We start from the raw sequence: 14,430 nt of genomic DNA, 5'->3' as shown, positions 1-14,430 counted from the left end.
ACCCAATATTCAACGAACTACCAACCTCAACTTCCACCCTCGCCTACAGGCAAATAGGTACTGGCGAGAATGTCCATTAACACCACTGATGTCACCCTAGTAAGTCGCCAATCACTCAAACCTCGGCATCATCTAACCAACTGGGAACAGGCCGCGATCATCTCCGCTCTAGCCAGCGAGGTTGCCATCCATCCAATGGATACAATAGTGACCCGCATGCAATCTTCAAACTATAAGCAGATTTACAGACAGATCAATGGCACCACAAGTCGCACTCTATTCCAAGGCCTCTATCAAGGATTCGGTCCGGCTCTGGTAGCAGGAACCATCGGCTCCGCAGCCTTCTTCACGACCTACGAAGTAACAAAATCGATGTTCGAAAATGCACAGAGCACGGGCTATTTGCTTGGTTTACCGCGACCTATTACGCATATTGCGAGTAGTGCAGCTGCCGAGCTGATCACTTGTGCTATCATGAACCCGGCAGAGGTCTTGAAGCAGAATGCCCAGGTTTATCAAAAGAGACCCGGGAGTCTGACACCAACAGCGGAGACGTTGAAAATGTTGAAACAACAGCCTTCGGCGCTTTGGGCTGGGTACAGTACTCTGGTGGCGAGTCAGTTGCCAGGGATATGTCTAACATTTGCCCTTTATGAGATGTTCAAAGAGAGTTTGCTGGAAAGACAACCGGGATATGATAAGGGCCAACAACTTCGAGCCATAGTGCTAAGTGCTGGTGTCGCTGGAGGATGTGCATCTCTGCCTTTTATCCCCATCGACGTGGTCAAGACCCGGATGAGGCTCGCTGTTGGCGAGCAGACGTCTAGCACTCAAAGTCTCGGAAGCAAATCGGGGCCACCGACTCGTGTGAGTGCGTTTGATGTCGCTGGAAATATTCTGCGGAAAGAAGGATTACCTGGCTTGTTCCGAGGGTCCGTTTTGACGTTCGTTGGGGGTGTGGTGGGAAGTGCGCTTTACATCGGGTGTTATGAGGGGAGCAAGCTGTACTTGTTCGATGCTCCGACCTCATAATTCCTCAAAGTCTGGAACTTTGATATGTAATATGTATAATAATGTAATAAAACTCTACTCTGTTGATAGCAATGGTGCACGAAACTTCGAACCCTGGAAGGTTGAATCGTAATCCCCGTACCCCTTGGACATCGTGTTGCGAGGTCCGTCCCCTGTCTTGCATGTTTTTGGTAGGCTTTCCTTGTGACGACCAATGAACTTGAATGTCCTCAGACAACTGGCAACCTTGGAAATAGGTTACTGAATCGTTACACCAAAACCCTCAGAAGGCTGCAGCCTTGGAACTTTCAAGGTTTGGGTGATCTCTTTGGTGCTACCATCATACATGCAAGATAGCGGCAACAGTACAGGGGCCCAGGTGCCACAGACAGCCTTGGGAGCATCAAAGTTTACCTAGTTTACTAGGTACGACAGAGCATGGATCAATGGCTCGGCGGATATCTACAATGATGGATAGCCCGCCAGGGCTGGAGGTATACCGCCTACGATGAATCTTGGAAATATATCTTGAAGAGTAGCAAAGCCACAAATCTATTCTGAGGACCTTGCATAGGACAATGACAGAATAAACAAGTACATAGAACAGACAGAACTCCCGTCGCCGGAAAACAGAAAAGCAACCTCATCACGGGAAAACAGAGACCCTTCACCTGTTCCAGAACACCAATCCCCGCCTAAGCGTCGTGAAGCGTCTCAAATGACGTTAAGAGATTAGGTGAGATGAAAACGAGATAAATCGGAAACCCAGGGGACACGGAGAGAGAGAGATGTAGAGGGGTGGAATATCGCGAGAACAGACCACGCTGATAGACTACATCCAAGAAGCGTGGACATTGTCCAAGGAGGAACGAAAACTCCACTTCACACGGGTAGGAGGAGAGTAGCATGGAAAGAGACGTTCATAAGCAGGAGGAAAACACAACAAAGAGATACGTAAGAAAGAGAGAGAAAAAAAGGAGAAAGAGGAAAAGAGGCAGGAAAGAAAACACCAGTCGGTAGACTAAGCCACCCAAAATATTCCGAAATAAGCAGAGAAGAAAGTTGCACAAACACCCCATAGGATTTCAAATGCTCCAATTCGTTAGTGCCGTTGCGGCCCAAAGTCTGCTTCCACAACCTTGCCCTTCTTGCCCTTGACTGTGAACTCCGCCAGCAATGCGACGTGATCACTAGGGAAGTGGAAGTTGGGGAATCCAGGCACACGGCGGAGGTACTCCTTGTCCACTTCGCCGAGCAAAGCTGACACATGAAGTGTATTCGAAGAGTACCAGACATAATCAAGGATGGCGGTGAAGTCGGAAGTATAGTTGGTGAAGCTGAGTTCGCCCATGGAAGAGTATGCGGATTTCAGCTTGAAGGGGTGTTTCATACCGACCTTGCTGAGGTTTCCGTAGAGACGCTTCTCAAGATCGGGATGCGCCTCGGGCAAGGTTCCGGTGGAGATGAGGTTGTATGCGGCAGATCCGGGAGAGGAGTTGAAATCACCACACATGAGGACGGGGATTTGGTCACCGCTGGAGTATTCCATTGAAGGCGCTGGTTCCACAACAGGTGCGTTCTCAGTACCACTTTCGGCCTCTGAGAAGCGGAATGCTGTCTTGTCGGTGCAAGCGGGCCATTTGGCGTAATTGTCGGAGAGCTTGGTGATCTCCTCCATCAGAATGGCTGTCTGGATGAGCTTGACATCCTTGAAAGCTGGGTCCCAGTACAAGTGAGCGTTAACACTGATAAAGCGCGCACCAGTTTGTCGGTTCTCGAGGAAGATGACGACAGCGATGTGATCCTTCTGCCAGAGTCGGTTGTAAATATCATCTTGGCCCTTGGCGTCGGGTCGACGGACAGCTGTTTGGCCGAAGTTGATCAACTGCTTGTCCAACAAGATGTACTTGCTACCCTTGAAGAAAGTAGCACAGCCGTCGACTGTCCGGGCGTCCTCCTCCTGCATGCCCATTGCACGACCACGGGGCCAATATATACCCTTGTAATCGTTGTACGCAAGCTGCTCTCGGAAGAAATTGTTGTAACTTCCCTGATCAACCTCCTGCAAACAGACGATATCTGAGTTGTGGGATCGTAATTCATTGAGAATGAGCTCGCGTCGGTATTCCCAGGATAATACACGTGTGGGCACATAGCCGTAGTGCGATTCGGTGGCAGATGAGTCACACAAGGTGTTGTACGACAGAACGGTGATCTTTTCCGCAGTACTGTTGGAGGTGGCGGAAGTATCATCAAGGATGACCCAGTCACGATCGGGGGGAGGGAGGTGAACTATGATGATAACGTTAGTGGAAAGGCTCTTCCAAGGATCTCGTGTAGCAGAGGCAATCGTTACGCACCTGGCATCTCTTCCTTGAGGTACTTGATAAGAGCTTTAGTGCCATCTTTCATGATTTGAGACTTGAGAACCTCGTTCAGGGGGTTTCCCTCAATGCCCAAGGTTTCCAGTCGGTAGAGATAACCCATCTCGTAAGGAAGTGTGCGAATGTTGTTATCAAAGAGGAGGAGCTTCTTCAGGTTTGAAAGCATACCGAGCTCTTCTGGTAGCTCAGTCAAATCATTCCCCGAAAGATCCAGATGAGTTAACTTTCGCAGCTTGCCAATAGCCGGAGGGAGCACTTTGAGCTTGTTGGAGTTGAGGTACAGCTTCTCAACGAAGTCGTAGTTGAACAAAGACGTTGTCAACGCGCGCAAACCCTGTCCACCAAAATCGAGCGCATTCCAACCTTGTGGTTTCCCGTTGGTGCCATTGCGCCCATCTGATTCCGCATCCTGACTAGAAATGAGCTGGATTCCTTTCGTTTGTTGCGCAATGATGCGGGCGTGGTAGTGAGGCGAAGTGGCTTGTCTGGACTCCGCTGCAAGCTGGAGCTGCTGCTGCCAATGTTCGTTCATTGATTCGTCTAGGTCGTCATCCACTGCGGTCGGCACTCCGTTCTGCAGGTGGGTAGAGGTGAAATGCGAGGCTGTGGAGGTTGCGAGTCCACCGGCAGCAAAGTTGTGTTGGTGGGTGAGGTTGTGTGTGGCTTGTGTGTGATGAGCATGATGATGTGGCTGCTGGGTGTGATGAGAGTGGTGGGATTGCGATTGGAATTTCGGGATCTGCATGCCAAAGCGCTGGTGGGCCTGACCGCCATTCATCATGACATGCTGGCCTTGGTGCGTTTGACCGTACATATTGCTGAAAGGTGTGATAGCAGCAGCCTGGTTGAGGGCAGGGGATCGGGAGGGGGAGGGGGTGTCGGTGTTGAATTTCAGTCGACCCGTCGGGGAATTGGTCCCGTTCCGAACGATGTGTCGCTGATGAGGGTTCTGTTGTGCTTGAGTTTGGAAGTAGAATTGCCCGGCCCCAGGCTGCTGGAACCTGTAGGTACCATCTGCCATTTAACGTGGCAGACGAGACCGTGTGTTGTTTCCCTGATGGAAAACCTGTTGGTGGGTAGGCGCTGAGTTGAGTAGGGTAGGGGTGAGAGGAGTAGAGGATCGCAGACGGTCTCTTCTCTTCTTCCACATAGAGATCTAACGCGACACCACTCTTATCAAACCACGTTGGGAGGCCGGTAGTGGCAAGAGAGATTCGATTGATGCGGTACCTAAGGGCGGAGAGGTGGGCGGAAGCGTCAAAAGGAGGGCGGGGTGGGAAAAAGTAAATAACGATCGGGTGACAAAGAGTCGAAACGAGGTCGTGGGGTAAGATTGAGGTAGCAAAGATGAGCAAATCACACGATTGTCTCCAGGTCGATGTGGACAGCGCTGAAGTGACAACCGGCGGTTTGCATCAAGGCGGGAGTCACGGGATCACGTGAATCGCCGCAGGGGCCATCTCTTCCCAGCTTTGAGAGCTTGACCTTGCCAAGACCACCACTTTTCTCCTTGTTCAGCCCAGTGCGTCTATCATTTACACCCCTTCTAGGAATATGGTCTTGTGGGACAATCTCTCAGTTCGCTCTTGGCTTTCACTTACTTCGAGATCACATCTGCTTGTAAGGAACTCAGCCATGGGGCACTGAAGACATCCTTAACACTCAAAATCCGCATTCGTCTTGGGCATGTTACCTACAAAGGAGTCTGTGTCTGGCTGTTTCTAGTATGGGGGTTAGGATAGCTGATCACGCAATACTCCGTAAGCTGATAATACTTTTACCCAGAGCCCTACAATAGAGGTTCTCAACATGATACAGAGAACGAAGGGAACTACTCCGTATATAATGAAACATTGACAGAATTATAGTCAATGACTGGTCTGACTGGTCTGGCCTCAAACGCTAGTATTAACCTCATGACAATCTATTTTCTGCTTGATATTTTTCGTATGTGTCAATTCCCTTGGGAGAAATATCCTCGTTTCTACTCCATAGCTAGCGCATATCTGTGTTTTTAAGCAGAACTAGGTCCCCAGGCGTGCATCAACTCAATAACTCTACGGAGTACTCTGTACTACCAACCCTACCGGATCGACTTTATAAACCTGCTAACATGGCTTATCCAAGACTTTAATATTTGACTATATATCATTCAGTACTGCCATTGCCTGAATTTGTCAGACCAAGGCTTGTCGATTTTGAAGCAAAGGACTTCCATCTATCCATGGATCTTTTTCGCGTTTCGGTTCGTCCCAGGATTGTCTGCGACGAGGCTGGTACTTCAGTGAATGTCATAAATATTGAACCTCCAGTACTCCGTACTTTGGAATCCACTTTTTAGCCTGACCGAACTGTATACAATAGCCTTGGGATCATGGAAAGTTTGCTATCTTCTCTATTGTCTTCTCTACGATCTTTTTTTTTTTTGTTTTCTTAAATAACATACCACCCAAAGAAGCTGGTATCACTATATGTCTAGATAGAGGGTGAAATACCGTTGATTCTACCGGATTGGTTTCCGGGGGTTCAGGATGTTTTGAAAAGTAGGTCTGAGGTCGAAGTACGGAGTACTTGGGGTCAAATACTTTCGAAACTCGACTGTAGACGTCTCAATACGTTGATACCCCCATTTGCTACCAGTTCCCTTTGTTTTGCACGTTTCGCTCTGACAACCCCACCTACTACCTCTATTGATGACATTTGATCGACCGGTGTGTCTAGAATACCAGTTAGGTTAGTCAATGATTGGTGTAGTTAGGGTCGAGATCTCCTATACTATTCAGCGTAATTAATTAGGTAAAGTGGCCCCCGGGCTCGCAAATGAAGAGACCAACAGATATATCAACCTGAACACTGAATGACCTTTGCAAGAAGGATTCCGAAGTCGATACCGCAAGATTTTCGTGCCCGGCAGGGTGTCTTTTTCCAAGGGTCTTTTCGTGTTTGTTTTTCTTTCAACCTTGGAAAGTCTTTCTGCTTATCTACTAATTTATCGACATGAGACAACATCTTACGGTTAGTGTTAAATGTCTTAAATTGGCTTCGGAGGTCCTTCACTTTTTTAATCAACGGAGTACGGAGTATGCATCGACCAGAAATAACCTGAACAAGATCATTTACCACATGCAGAAGATGGGTAGGTGATGTCCACGGTTCACGGATTACTGTAGGTTTCATATGTGCCTAGCAAGATCATTGCAGTGTTTCATCCACGTGGCCCTGATCTACTAGATGTCTGAGATCTAGGGAGCACGGAGTAGGATCAACCGAGTACACCCATGGATATGGAGTACTCCATGGTTTGTACTCCGTAACCCTGTGAATACTCCGTACCCATACCCCCACCTGGACATATACGGAGAAAGTGATATGTGTCCTAACTATTTTCTGCATCTGCAAGGTAGCACAGACCCATGCCTATATAGTGCCACAAACCCCAATGCAAGGCAACTTGACGCACCTCAATGCAGCAATTGCCTGAATTTACTCCGTAGCCGAGCATGCATATGAAATCAACCCACACATATCAGATACGATTCCGCGCGCATCCGTGAGAAACAGACATGTTCCACCCAAAAGTACGTGGCAAGGGATCACACTTGTACTTCGTACAAGTAACTACTGGCTGCAGGTACGAACTACCGAGCGAGTGGGAAGGGCACGGATCACAGTCTGTGCAGAAGATCGCTAATAGCCGATACCGCGGACAGGGTGTCTGGGATTTCACGGGGCAATCCGGTATCAGATAGAGAGACAAGGACAGAGCGGAGGCTAAGTCTCATATTTTTTTTGGGTTAAAAAGGGGCTAGGCCCGGTTACACTATGGAAATCGCGGGTAGGGATCTCCGTACATTGTGTATTCAGTTTTACGGCCGTTGAGGTAATGGTAATACGTAGCCCTAGACGAAGTACGGAGTACAGAGTAAGTATAGCACAGTGGAAGACAAAGTACAGTGTGATGCATGAGATGCGTACTTCATACTTCATACCCCGTACTTCATGGAGTAGACATGTCATTAATTGAAAACCAGGTGACCTTATACTCCCACGTGTACACGCACTGGCCAAACCCTGAACTAGTCAGAGTTACGGAGTACTTCATATTGTAGTGTGTTTCCCCTCTTGAAACCAGTAGCAAAAAGCAATAGTCGCAGAATAGTCTTTTTGAGTTTGATGTCCCAGAAATTGAGTCTGGATTGCCTCTTCCGGTTATTGTACTCATTGGGCTACGAGGTCCATGGTACTTTAGACGCCTTTGAGACTCATGATGTCAACGGTTATCTGACACCTGGACTTGACCTCCAGCTCTGCTCGTATACTCCCGTACGGAGTACTTCGACACCTTTGATACCGAGGTAGTCCATAGTCAGAAATGATAGATAGACTATTTAGGAATAATTAGATACCATTGGCCGAGGTTCGACCCCAATGCCTCCAATACTACGATTCAATAAACTGTACTGTTACGTGAAGAGACTAAACTAGACTCGAGTGGATTCTCAATGCCACTTCCAGGGGGTCAGGCTTGCTTTTTTCTTCTCCCTCGCCCCAATCCCCTCAGTCTACCGTCTCTTTATTTTTTTGCTCTTTCTCTATACTTCATCTCTTGGCTAAAGACATCACCTGCTCTTTTTTTGTGCTATATATCATTACTATTACCATTTTTTGTTGGACGTTGAACAAAAAAACCTTACATTCTTCAAGGCCGCGCCCGACTACACTAGGGATATTTTCCGAGCCCGCTTCCGCTTTGATCCCGTCATTCCTGGCCTTATTTGAATTTCTTTTCTTTTTTTTTTTCTCTCGGAATTATCTTCCTCGCCCAAAAGACAATTTCAAGACATGCCTCGCTCATGAAGCTACAGCCTCGCGCCGAGAATGCGACCGACCTACGAATCATCTTCAGAGGGGACAACCGAGACTTGAGATGGATACAATGGCAGGATTCATGGCACCGACAGCCTCCGGGTCCGATCTGCACTCGAACCTAAGTTCGACAATGGCAGCAACTTCCTCCTCGTCCCTCAGCTCTCTCACAGACTATTCCACATACCCACTGATGCGGCATGGCGACCGCACCTACTTTCGCGACCCGGAGAACGTCTATCCCCTGCCCTGCGACTTGTCCGAAATCCACCGCCAAAGCCTGCGCACGATGATGCTGCTGCGCGTCCTCGGCGGACCATTCTGCAACCCCCACCTAGCCAACAACCCGCCAAAACGCATCCTGGAGATCGCATGCGGGTCCGGGCTGTGGTCCGGGCTGTGCCACGAACACTTTGCTCGCAGGGGCCAGCCAAACGTGGCCTTTGCGGGAATCGACGTCGTCTCCATTGCGCCGGATTTGCGCAAACAGGGAATGAACTGGCAGTTCAAACGACATGACCTGCGTCGTCCTCGCCTCCCTTTCCCAGACGACTATTTCGATTTCGTTTTTATAAAAGATGCCGGCATGTGCCCTTCCAGTCCCGCGCAGTCGGCATCCGGCTTGAGTGAGCCGTTACGCGTGCTGAAATCTGGGGGCATTTTGGAGGTGTGGGATTCAGATTGGAGTTTCCGCTCTCTGTTGCCCAATCCGGCACCAGCGCGCAAAACAACTTCCAAAGAGCAGGAGATTGCCGACACGACGGCAACCTATACTTTTTCACCTGCCACGCCTTTCACGAGGGCACAGAATAAATTCCTCGTCGATTATAACTCCTGGGTGGAGAAATCGTTCGACAGACGCAAGTTGACAGCGCTACCGTGCGCTACTATCGGGCTTTCATTCAACTCCGAAGTCGACCTGTTGGAAAACGTGGACAGTCGGCGTGTCGCAATCCCACTCGGGGAATTGCGATGGGAGCGAGATGGCCAGGGCAACGATTCCAAGGGCCGCCCACGCAAGGCCCTCACGCCAGAGCAAATATCCATCCGGCGCACAGCCCTCCTCACAACGATCCAAATGATCGAAGGACTGGAGCCACTGCTGATGGAATCCAGCGGAAAGAGCCGCGACGAATGGGATCGCTGGTGGGCGGCGATGACAGCCGACCTCTTGCAGAAAGGCGGACTTGCCAGCGGCGAGTGTCTGGAAGTAAGTGCCTGGTGGGGTCGAAAAAAGTGAAAGCCTCTCAATTTGGAGTTCCGGGCGAAAGTCAAGTACCATTCTGCTTGTATTGGTGATACCCCCAATTTTTATTTCTGTCTTTCTGGGTTTCTAACATGCATATCCAAACATTTTCGGGGAGATTTCGAGAGCCATGAGAGCCTCAGACTGCCCCATACCGCTTTTTCAGCGTTCGGTACCGCTTCAAATAGTACCTGGTCCTGTTAGTGCCTTTGTTCTGTGGGCCAATATTTGTGTTTGCGTGATGCTATGCCATGATGTATAATGAGGAGTGAGAAAGTATGCACAATGTATGTAACCAGACACTGTCCTGTGGGCACAATGTATAGAAAAATGACATGTACGAGCACAATTCACTCCCATCGTAGACGCAAGAAAGAAAAGAGTTGTTCTTACAGTGCTTCTACTTCTATAGTGAAGTTAGTAATAATCCATAGCAGCATCAAAGCTGATGATTTGGGTGGGGTTGGACTGACCTTTCTTCACAAACTCGGCTCTTGCTATCCCCTTGCGGATCTGATCCTCATCGGTTATCTGTGTCTGACTGGAGAAGGCACGGTGCAGTCGATCTCGGAAATACTGATATCCCAGCGGATATTCTCGGCCTAAGAACAATAGCTCTTTGCGCCAGACAGTCAGCAAGGAACCAACACGAGGGCTGTTATGCGCGAAAAGCAAGAGACCCAGGCGCACAAACAAGCAGCATACCTTTATAAACATTGACAACCTGTCGGCGTAGCTCAAGATTCACCATTATTGCTCCATGCAAGAGGTGTGGAGATGTGTGGAGGTTCGAGAGAGGGAAGAGAAGAAGGCAAGCGGCCAAGAAGCGTCGGGTGTTATCGGTGACGTCGCTAGCGGAGGTGGTACTACTGAGGCAGTAAGGTCACCACTCTTGGGTGATTTTCAGCTTGCACAAAGAATGTCTATACCTTCAAGCTCTCTGCCAACCAGGTCCTTTCCTCTGTTCCGACCTAAGCTGTAGCAATCAAGCAGCAATGCCGACTTGCGTGATCGGTGTTTTAGCCGATGGTCCAAGCGTTGGGGTTTATCGGTTATCGGCGCAGCTCCATCCATCTCTCCGCAACTACGCGTGATGTTTCGATTCACTTTGCGAGCACAGCTCGCTCCAATTAGCTCCAATGGCCTTCGTTCGTTCTCAGCATCCGCTACTTTATTCTCCGCTACGAAGTCTCGGGGGCTCGATCCTAGATGGCTCTCACTGATCAAAAGGAGGATTGGGAAATGCATGATGTTTGGATTGAAGCCAGACCAAGTTGACGAGGGAGCCCAAATCTTGAGCCAATTGGCAAAGGAATGGCGGGAACTAATCGCTGGAAGCGAGGGATTCCTCACAGAGGCGAAGCGGCGTAGTCTTTTCCGCCATGGAGTGGTTTGGGGTGAGCAGGTATGACTACGGCATCTAGATGTTGCGCTTCTGGGCTAGATGGCAGAATTTACTAATGCTTTCCCTTTTGGTGGCTACTAGGATGTGATGGTAAGTCGCTCTTCTTATATGCGCTGTATAGAAATGGCATTTACAATGCCGAGGAACAGAACTAACAGCACTCCCAGGGTATCTTCCTCTGATATGGCACCTCTCTCATCAGCCCAAGACTAATCTCCTTGCTTAGGCCATGTCAACAATGTCACCTACGTGCGATATGCCGAGACTGCTCGAGTGAACTGGACCCGCAACATTGGTACCCATTTCGACCCCGAAAACAAGAAAGAATGGCACAACATGGTTGGCTCAACTGGCATCGGTCTCATCCTGAAGAGCATCAAAGTTGACTACAAATTTGTACCATCCCCCCACCCCAAGGAACGAGGCCAGGTTTTAACTTTCACCTAGCCCATGACATCCCCTGACAAAATCACTGTGTATCAAAGATTGATCCCCGACCCAGTTGGGCACCTCTCGTCGCAATCAGCATTTCAACTTGAAGTGATGATTCTATCTGAAGCACGTCAGCGTCCGTCTGCTCGTTGCTTTGAGGATATTGTGCTATACGATTATAAGAAAAACCGCAAGACAGTTGACCTGCCACCATTTGTGCTGGACCAGTTCAATGTGATATGGAAGGACCAGCAACAAGAGAAGCAGAAGTGGCGGCAAAGAATTACCGATATCGAAAACAGGGTCCGAACACTTGAGGTAGAAAGTTGGGACCGAAGTGATGCTGTGGAAGACAATGGCTCTGCATGATGAGGCGTGGCAATAAACTGGTTTGGAGATTAAACTTGCGTTTTGCGGCATAATCTCGAATCCAACGGCTGATGGCCTTGGATACACCTGCCTGGCAAGAAGAGTTGGGAAGGCCGGCTCGACCCCAAGAAATATTAGAGCTTGGTATTACTCGAACTTGCATCACATTTGGGCTCCTCGTTGCAAATTTGTGGGTAGTCTATCAAACATAATGTTGCATTCAAGATCCCAACGCTCGAATTATCCAGTCGAACATCCCACATGTGCAAGGTTCGAAGATTAAATTCTCAACTTTTTAGCGATCTCGATTCCTGCCGCAATTGATCCAACTCTCGCATCAATCGCGTATCCCTCGCTTTCCAACTTCTGCAACTCGGCATGGAGATGGGCCACTGGGACTGTAAAACATGTTATGAACTCATTATCCTCCAGATCAGGCTTCGGGTTTTGATTTTCCGGAAGGGACATATCAACTTGCAAATAGACCATGTTGAAATTAGTGTTGCAGAAGCCCGGATCTGGTGAGTTAGTAAAGTACTCATCCACAGAAGACGGAATTCACGAACCGTTATACATGATACCGCTGGTTTGATCGGTAACACCGATATAACCGGTCTCCTCTTTTAGCTCTCGCACCGCAGTTTGCTCTATTGTTTCCCCAGGGTCAATCAAGCCTGCTGGGAGCTCGATGACAACCTGGTCGATTGGAGGTCTGTATTGCTTTTCAAGGAGCAGTTCAGTGCCACTTTCTTTGTTCAAGAATGCGACGATTCCGACACCGTCAACTTGGGAATCAGAGGGTCGTGTCTATGAGATGTGAATTTTCTGTATATTTACATGGATGGCACAAGTTTTACCTGGCGCTCAGCAGATTCCCAATCTCTCTTTACCCCATTAGGGTCGATGTAGTTGGTTTTGACTAAGCGTTTCCATTTGGCTTCTTGGGGCTCCTGTGGCGGGGTAAGAATTGAGGACAGACGATAGGCTTAAATTAGTACTTACCAAGGGCTCCCGTGAAATGAGAGTTGATTTAAGGATTGTCATTGGGATGGTTGAGATGTTGAAAATAGAGACACGCGAGGCACCTGTGGATAAGTCCCCGCGGGCTGGGCAGTGATAGGGCCACCCAACCCTACACCCGGACCGCAGGCAATCCACGTGCTCCCAGACATCTAGCCATTTTGGCCCCAATCCTACTACTTTACCAGCACCTGATCACAGCATTGAAACAAAATGGGTATATTGCCACATTATCACTCTCCTCGCATGGCGTATTAATGTGGTTGGTGCAAAAGAAGAGAATGCTAAAGGCCATTACCAGTATGCAGGCTTGAAGACAGAACCAGTCTCTGGGGGTTAATAGGTAAATTCTTGACTGAGAATGAGTTACTCATTGAGTCATGCACACTACCGATGCAATAACTGTTCGTTGGCAATGACGCTACTAGGTGTATAGAGGAGCAAGGCCTCGTTCAATTTGCCCCATCGTTTAAAAGGACTCCTTGATAAAGGTTTGAGAGGGTAATTTCTATTTCGAATACATTCATTGCGGTGCAAAGAACTTTTAAAATGCACCTCTGTAAGCATGTATGTAATGCCTTCGCATCCAATTATTCTATCTCAACAGTGTTCATGAGTGTTCTCAAAAAGATTTCTGAGAATTTTTTGATCTTCTCTTCTCTTTAAATCGGAAGAAGAATATCGCCAGAGTTATTCTTCCCAACAGTGTAACTCTTCCACCCCGCTTTTGGCAGGTCAATCTCGGGATCCTCGACCAAGAATTTCATGAAAACACCGTGTGTCACAATCACAACCTGTCTCTCTTCCTTATCCTTCAAATTGTCCACTACTTCAGCAACACGAGATCTCACGCGTTTTGCCCGCTCTTTCACAGCAGCGTCATCTGGGGAGTACAGCCCCTCCTTTGTATGCCAGTTCTCCGCCAAATCATTGAAATCTATACGGAAGACATCCTCTAGAACTTCGCGAGAGGAACCGGTATCACACGGCAAGGCACTCCGTTCTTGCAAGTCTGGGTCTATAACAAGCAATGAGCCATTCTCAATGCCTTGCCCCGACTGAGGACTGAAGTAGCGTTTATCCAGCACGTGTGGAAATGCAGCGAGGGTGGTTTGAATAGCGCGTTGTAGCGGGGAGGTGATGATTACCGCGACGTGGGAGGAGGAGGGGAATTCATGGATAAGCTGGGCAGCTTGTTGAAGGCCGAGCGGTGTTAGGCTTGGATCACGTTGGGTGAAGTCTTTAGAGACGTTATGGACAGATTCCGCGTGGCGGACAATGTGGATTTGTACAGCCATCAGAAATTTGGAGGAAATAAAATATATGTGCTGATATCACGACTGCGAAATATTTTACAAGCCAGCGCCCTTTATACACCTGTCTGTCTGCCGATGGCAGCCTGCTGGTGGGACAGCAACGCCCACTGGCCCAAACTCTCTTCTGGTATGCGTTTAGATGTTGCTTCGCTCCCGAGTATGTTGTAATAAAGATACTAAATGATGCGATAACACTATAGTTAACCGATATGTTGAGATCTAGATTATTGAAAGCCCTACTTGAGGTATATCTTTCTCCACCGCTAACCTTGTTCATATCTTGTAACTCCTTCTGTTTAGGACCTCGGGACTCGGGAGTATGCTGCTCAGCTTCAATAATCGGAATAATCACACTTCCAAAGGAGTGGTATTTTCGAAATT

General features: G+C 48.5%; 8 protein-coding genes across 8 annotated transcripts; 3 read left to right on the top strand and 5 right to left on the bottom strand.

Annotated features, from left to right (window-relative positions):
• Positions 1-69: 69 nt before the first annotated feature.
• On the top strand, positions 70-1,032 carry N7506_011418 (putative mitochondrial carrier protein (Pet8); the record flags this gene model as incomplete). Its single annotated transcript, XM_056960711.1, has 1 exon — positions 70-1,032. The coding sequence occupies one exon, from the start codon at positions 70-72 to the stop codon at positions 1,030-1,032; it is 963 nt and encodes a 320-aa protein (XP_056806866.1).
• Positions 1,033-2,113: 1,081 nt separating this feature from the next.
• Positions 2,114-4,416, bottom strand: N7506_011417 (CCR4-Not complex 3'-5'-exoribonuclease subunit Ccr4; the record flags this gene model as incomplete). The annotated part of the gene is made up of 2 exons (XM_056960710.1): positions 2,114-3,303; positions 3,372-4,416. The coding sequence occupies 2 exons, from the start codon at positions 4,414-4,416 to the stop codon at positions 2,114-2,116; spliced, it is 2,235 nt and encodes a 744-aa protein (XP_056806865.1).
• Positions 4,417-4,751: 335 nt separating this feature from the next.
• On the bottom strand, positions 4,752-5,070 carry N7506_011416 (uncharacterized protein; the record flags this gene model as incomplete). Its single annotated transcript, XM_056960709.1, has 2 exons — positions 4,752-4,941; positions 4,997-5,070. 2 exons carry the CDS (start codon positions 5,068-5,070, stop codon positions 4,752-4,754), a joined length of 264 nt encoding a protein of 87 aa, XP_056806864.1.
• Positions 5,071-8,331: 3,261 nt separating this feature from the next.
• N7506_011415 (class I SAM-dependent methyltransferase) lies at positions 8,332-9,501 on the top strand (the record flags this gene model as incomplete). Its single annotated transcript, XM_056960708.1, has 1 exon — positions 8,332-9,501. The coding sequence occupies one exon, from the start codon at positions 8,332-8,334 to the stop codon at positions 9,499-9,501; it is 1,170 nt and encodes a 389-aa protein (XP_056806863.1).
• Positions 9,502-9,924: 423 nt separating this feature from the next.
• On the bottom strand, positions 9,925-10,258 carry N7506_011414 (electron transfer flavoprotein regulatory factor 1; the record flags this gene model as incomplete). Its single annotated transcript, XM_056960707.1, has 2 exons — positions 9,925-10,124; positions 10,213-10,258. 2 exons carry the CDS (start codon positions 10,256-10,258, stop codon positions 9,925-9,927), a joined length of 246 nt encoding a protein of 81 aa, XP_056806862.1.
• A 342-nt stretch (positions 10,259-10,600) lies between these two features.
• Positions 10,601-11,713, top strand: N7506_011413 (thioesterase family protein; the record flags this gene model as incomplete). The annotated part of the gene is made up of 3 exons (XM_056960706.1): positions 10,601-10,904; positions 11,139-11,308; positions 11,360-11,713. 3 exons carry the CDS (start codon positions 10,601-10,603, stop codon positions 11,711-11,713), a joined length of 828 nt encoding a protein of 275 aa, XP_056806861.1.
• Positions 11,714-11,992: 279 nt separating this feature from the next.
• On the bottom strand, positions 11,993-12,757 carry N7506_011412 (NUDIX hydrolase; the record flags this gene model as incomplete). Its single annotated transcript, XM_056960705.1, has 4 exons — positions 11,993-12,231; positions 12,280-12,520; positions 12,571-12,663; positions 12,716-12,757. The coding sequence occupies 4 exons, from the start codon at positions 12,755-12,757 to the stop codon at positions 11,993-11,995; spliced, it is 615 nt and encodes a 204-aa protein (XP_056806860.1).
• A 638-nt stretch (positions 12,758-13,395) lies between these two features.
• Positions 13,396-14,031, bottom strand: N7506_011411 (histidine phosphatase family protein; the record flags this gene model as incomplete). The annotated part of the gene is made up of 1 exon (XM_056960704.1): positions 13,396-14,031. The coding sequence occupies one exon, from the start codon at positions 14,029-14,031 to the stop codon at positions 13,396-13,398; it is 636 nt and encodes a 211-aa protein (XP_056806859.1).
• Positions 14,032-14,430: the final 399 nt, after the last annotated feature.

Source organism: Penicillium brevicompactum (assembly GCF_028827555.1).
Source record: "Penicillium brevicompactum strain IBT 35665 chromosome Unknown utg000007l_segment0_segment0, whole genome shotgun sequence".
Lineage (NCBI taxonomy): Eukaryota > Fungi > Ascomycota > Eurotiomycetes > Eurotiales > Aspergillaceae > Penicillium > Penicillium brevicompactum.
The sequence above is the reverse complement of the archived record's forward strand: the minus strand, read 5'-3'. Positions and strand labels throughout refer to the sequence as shown.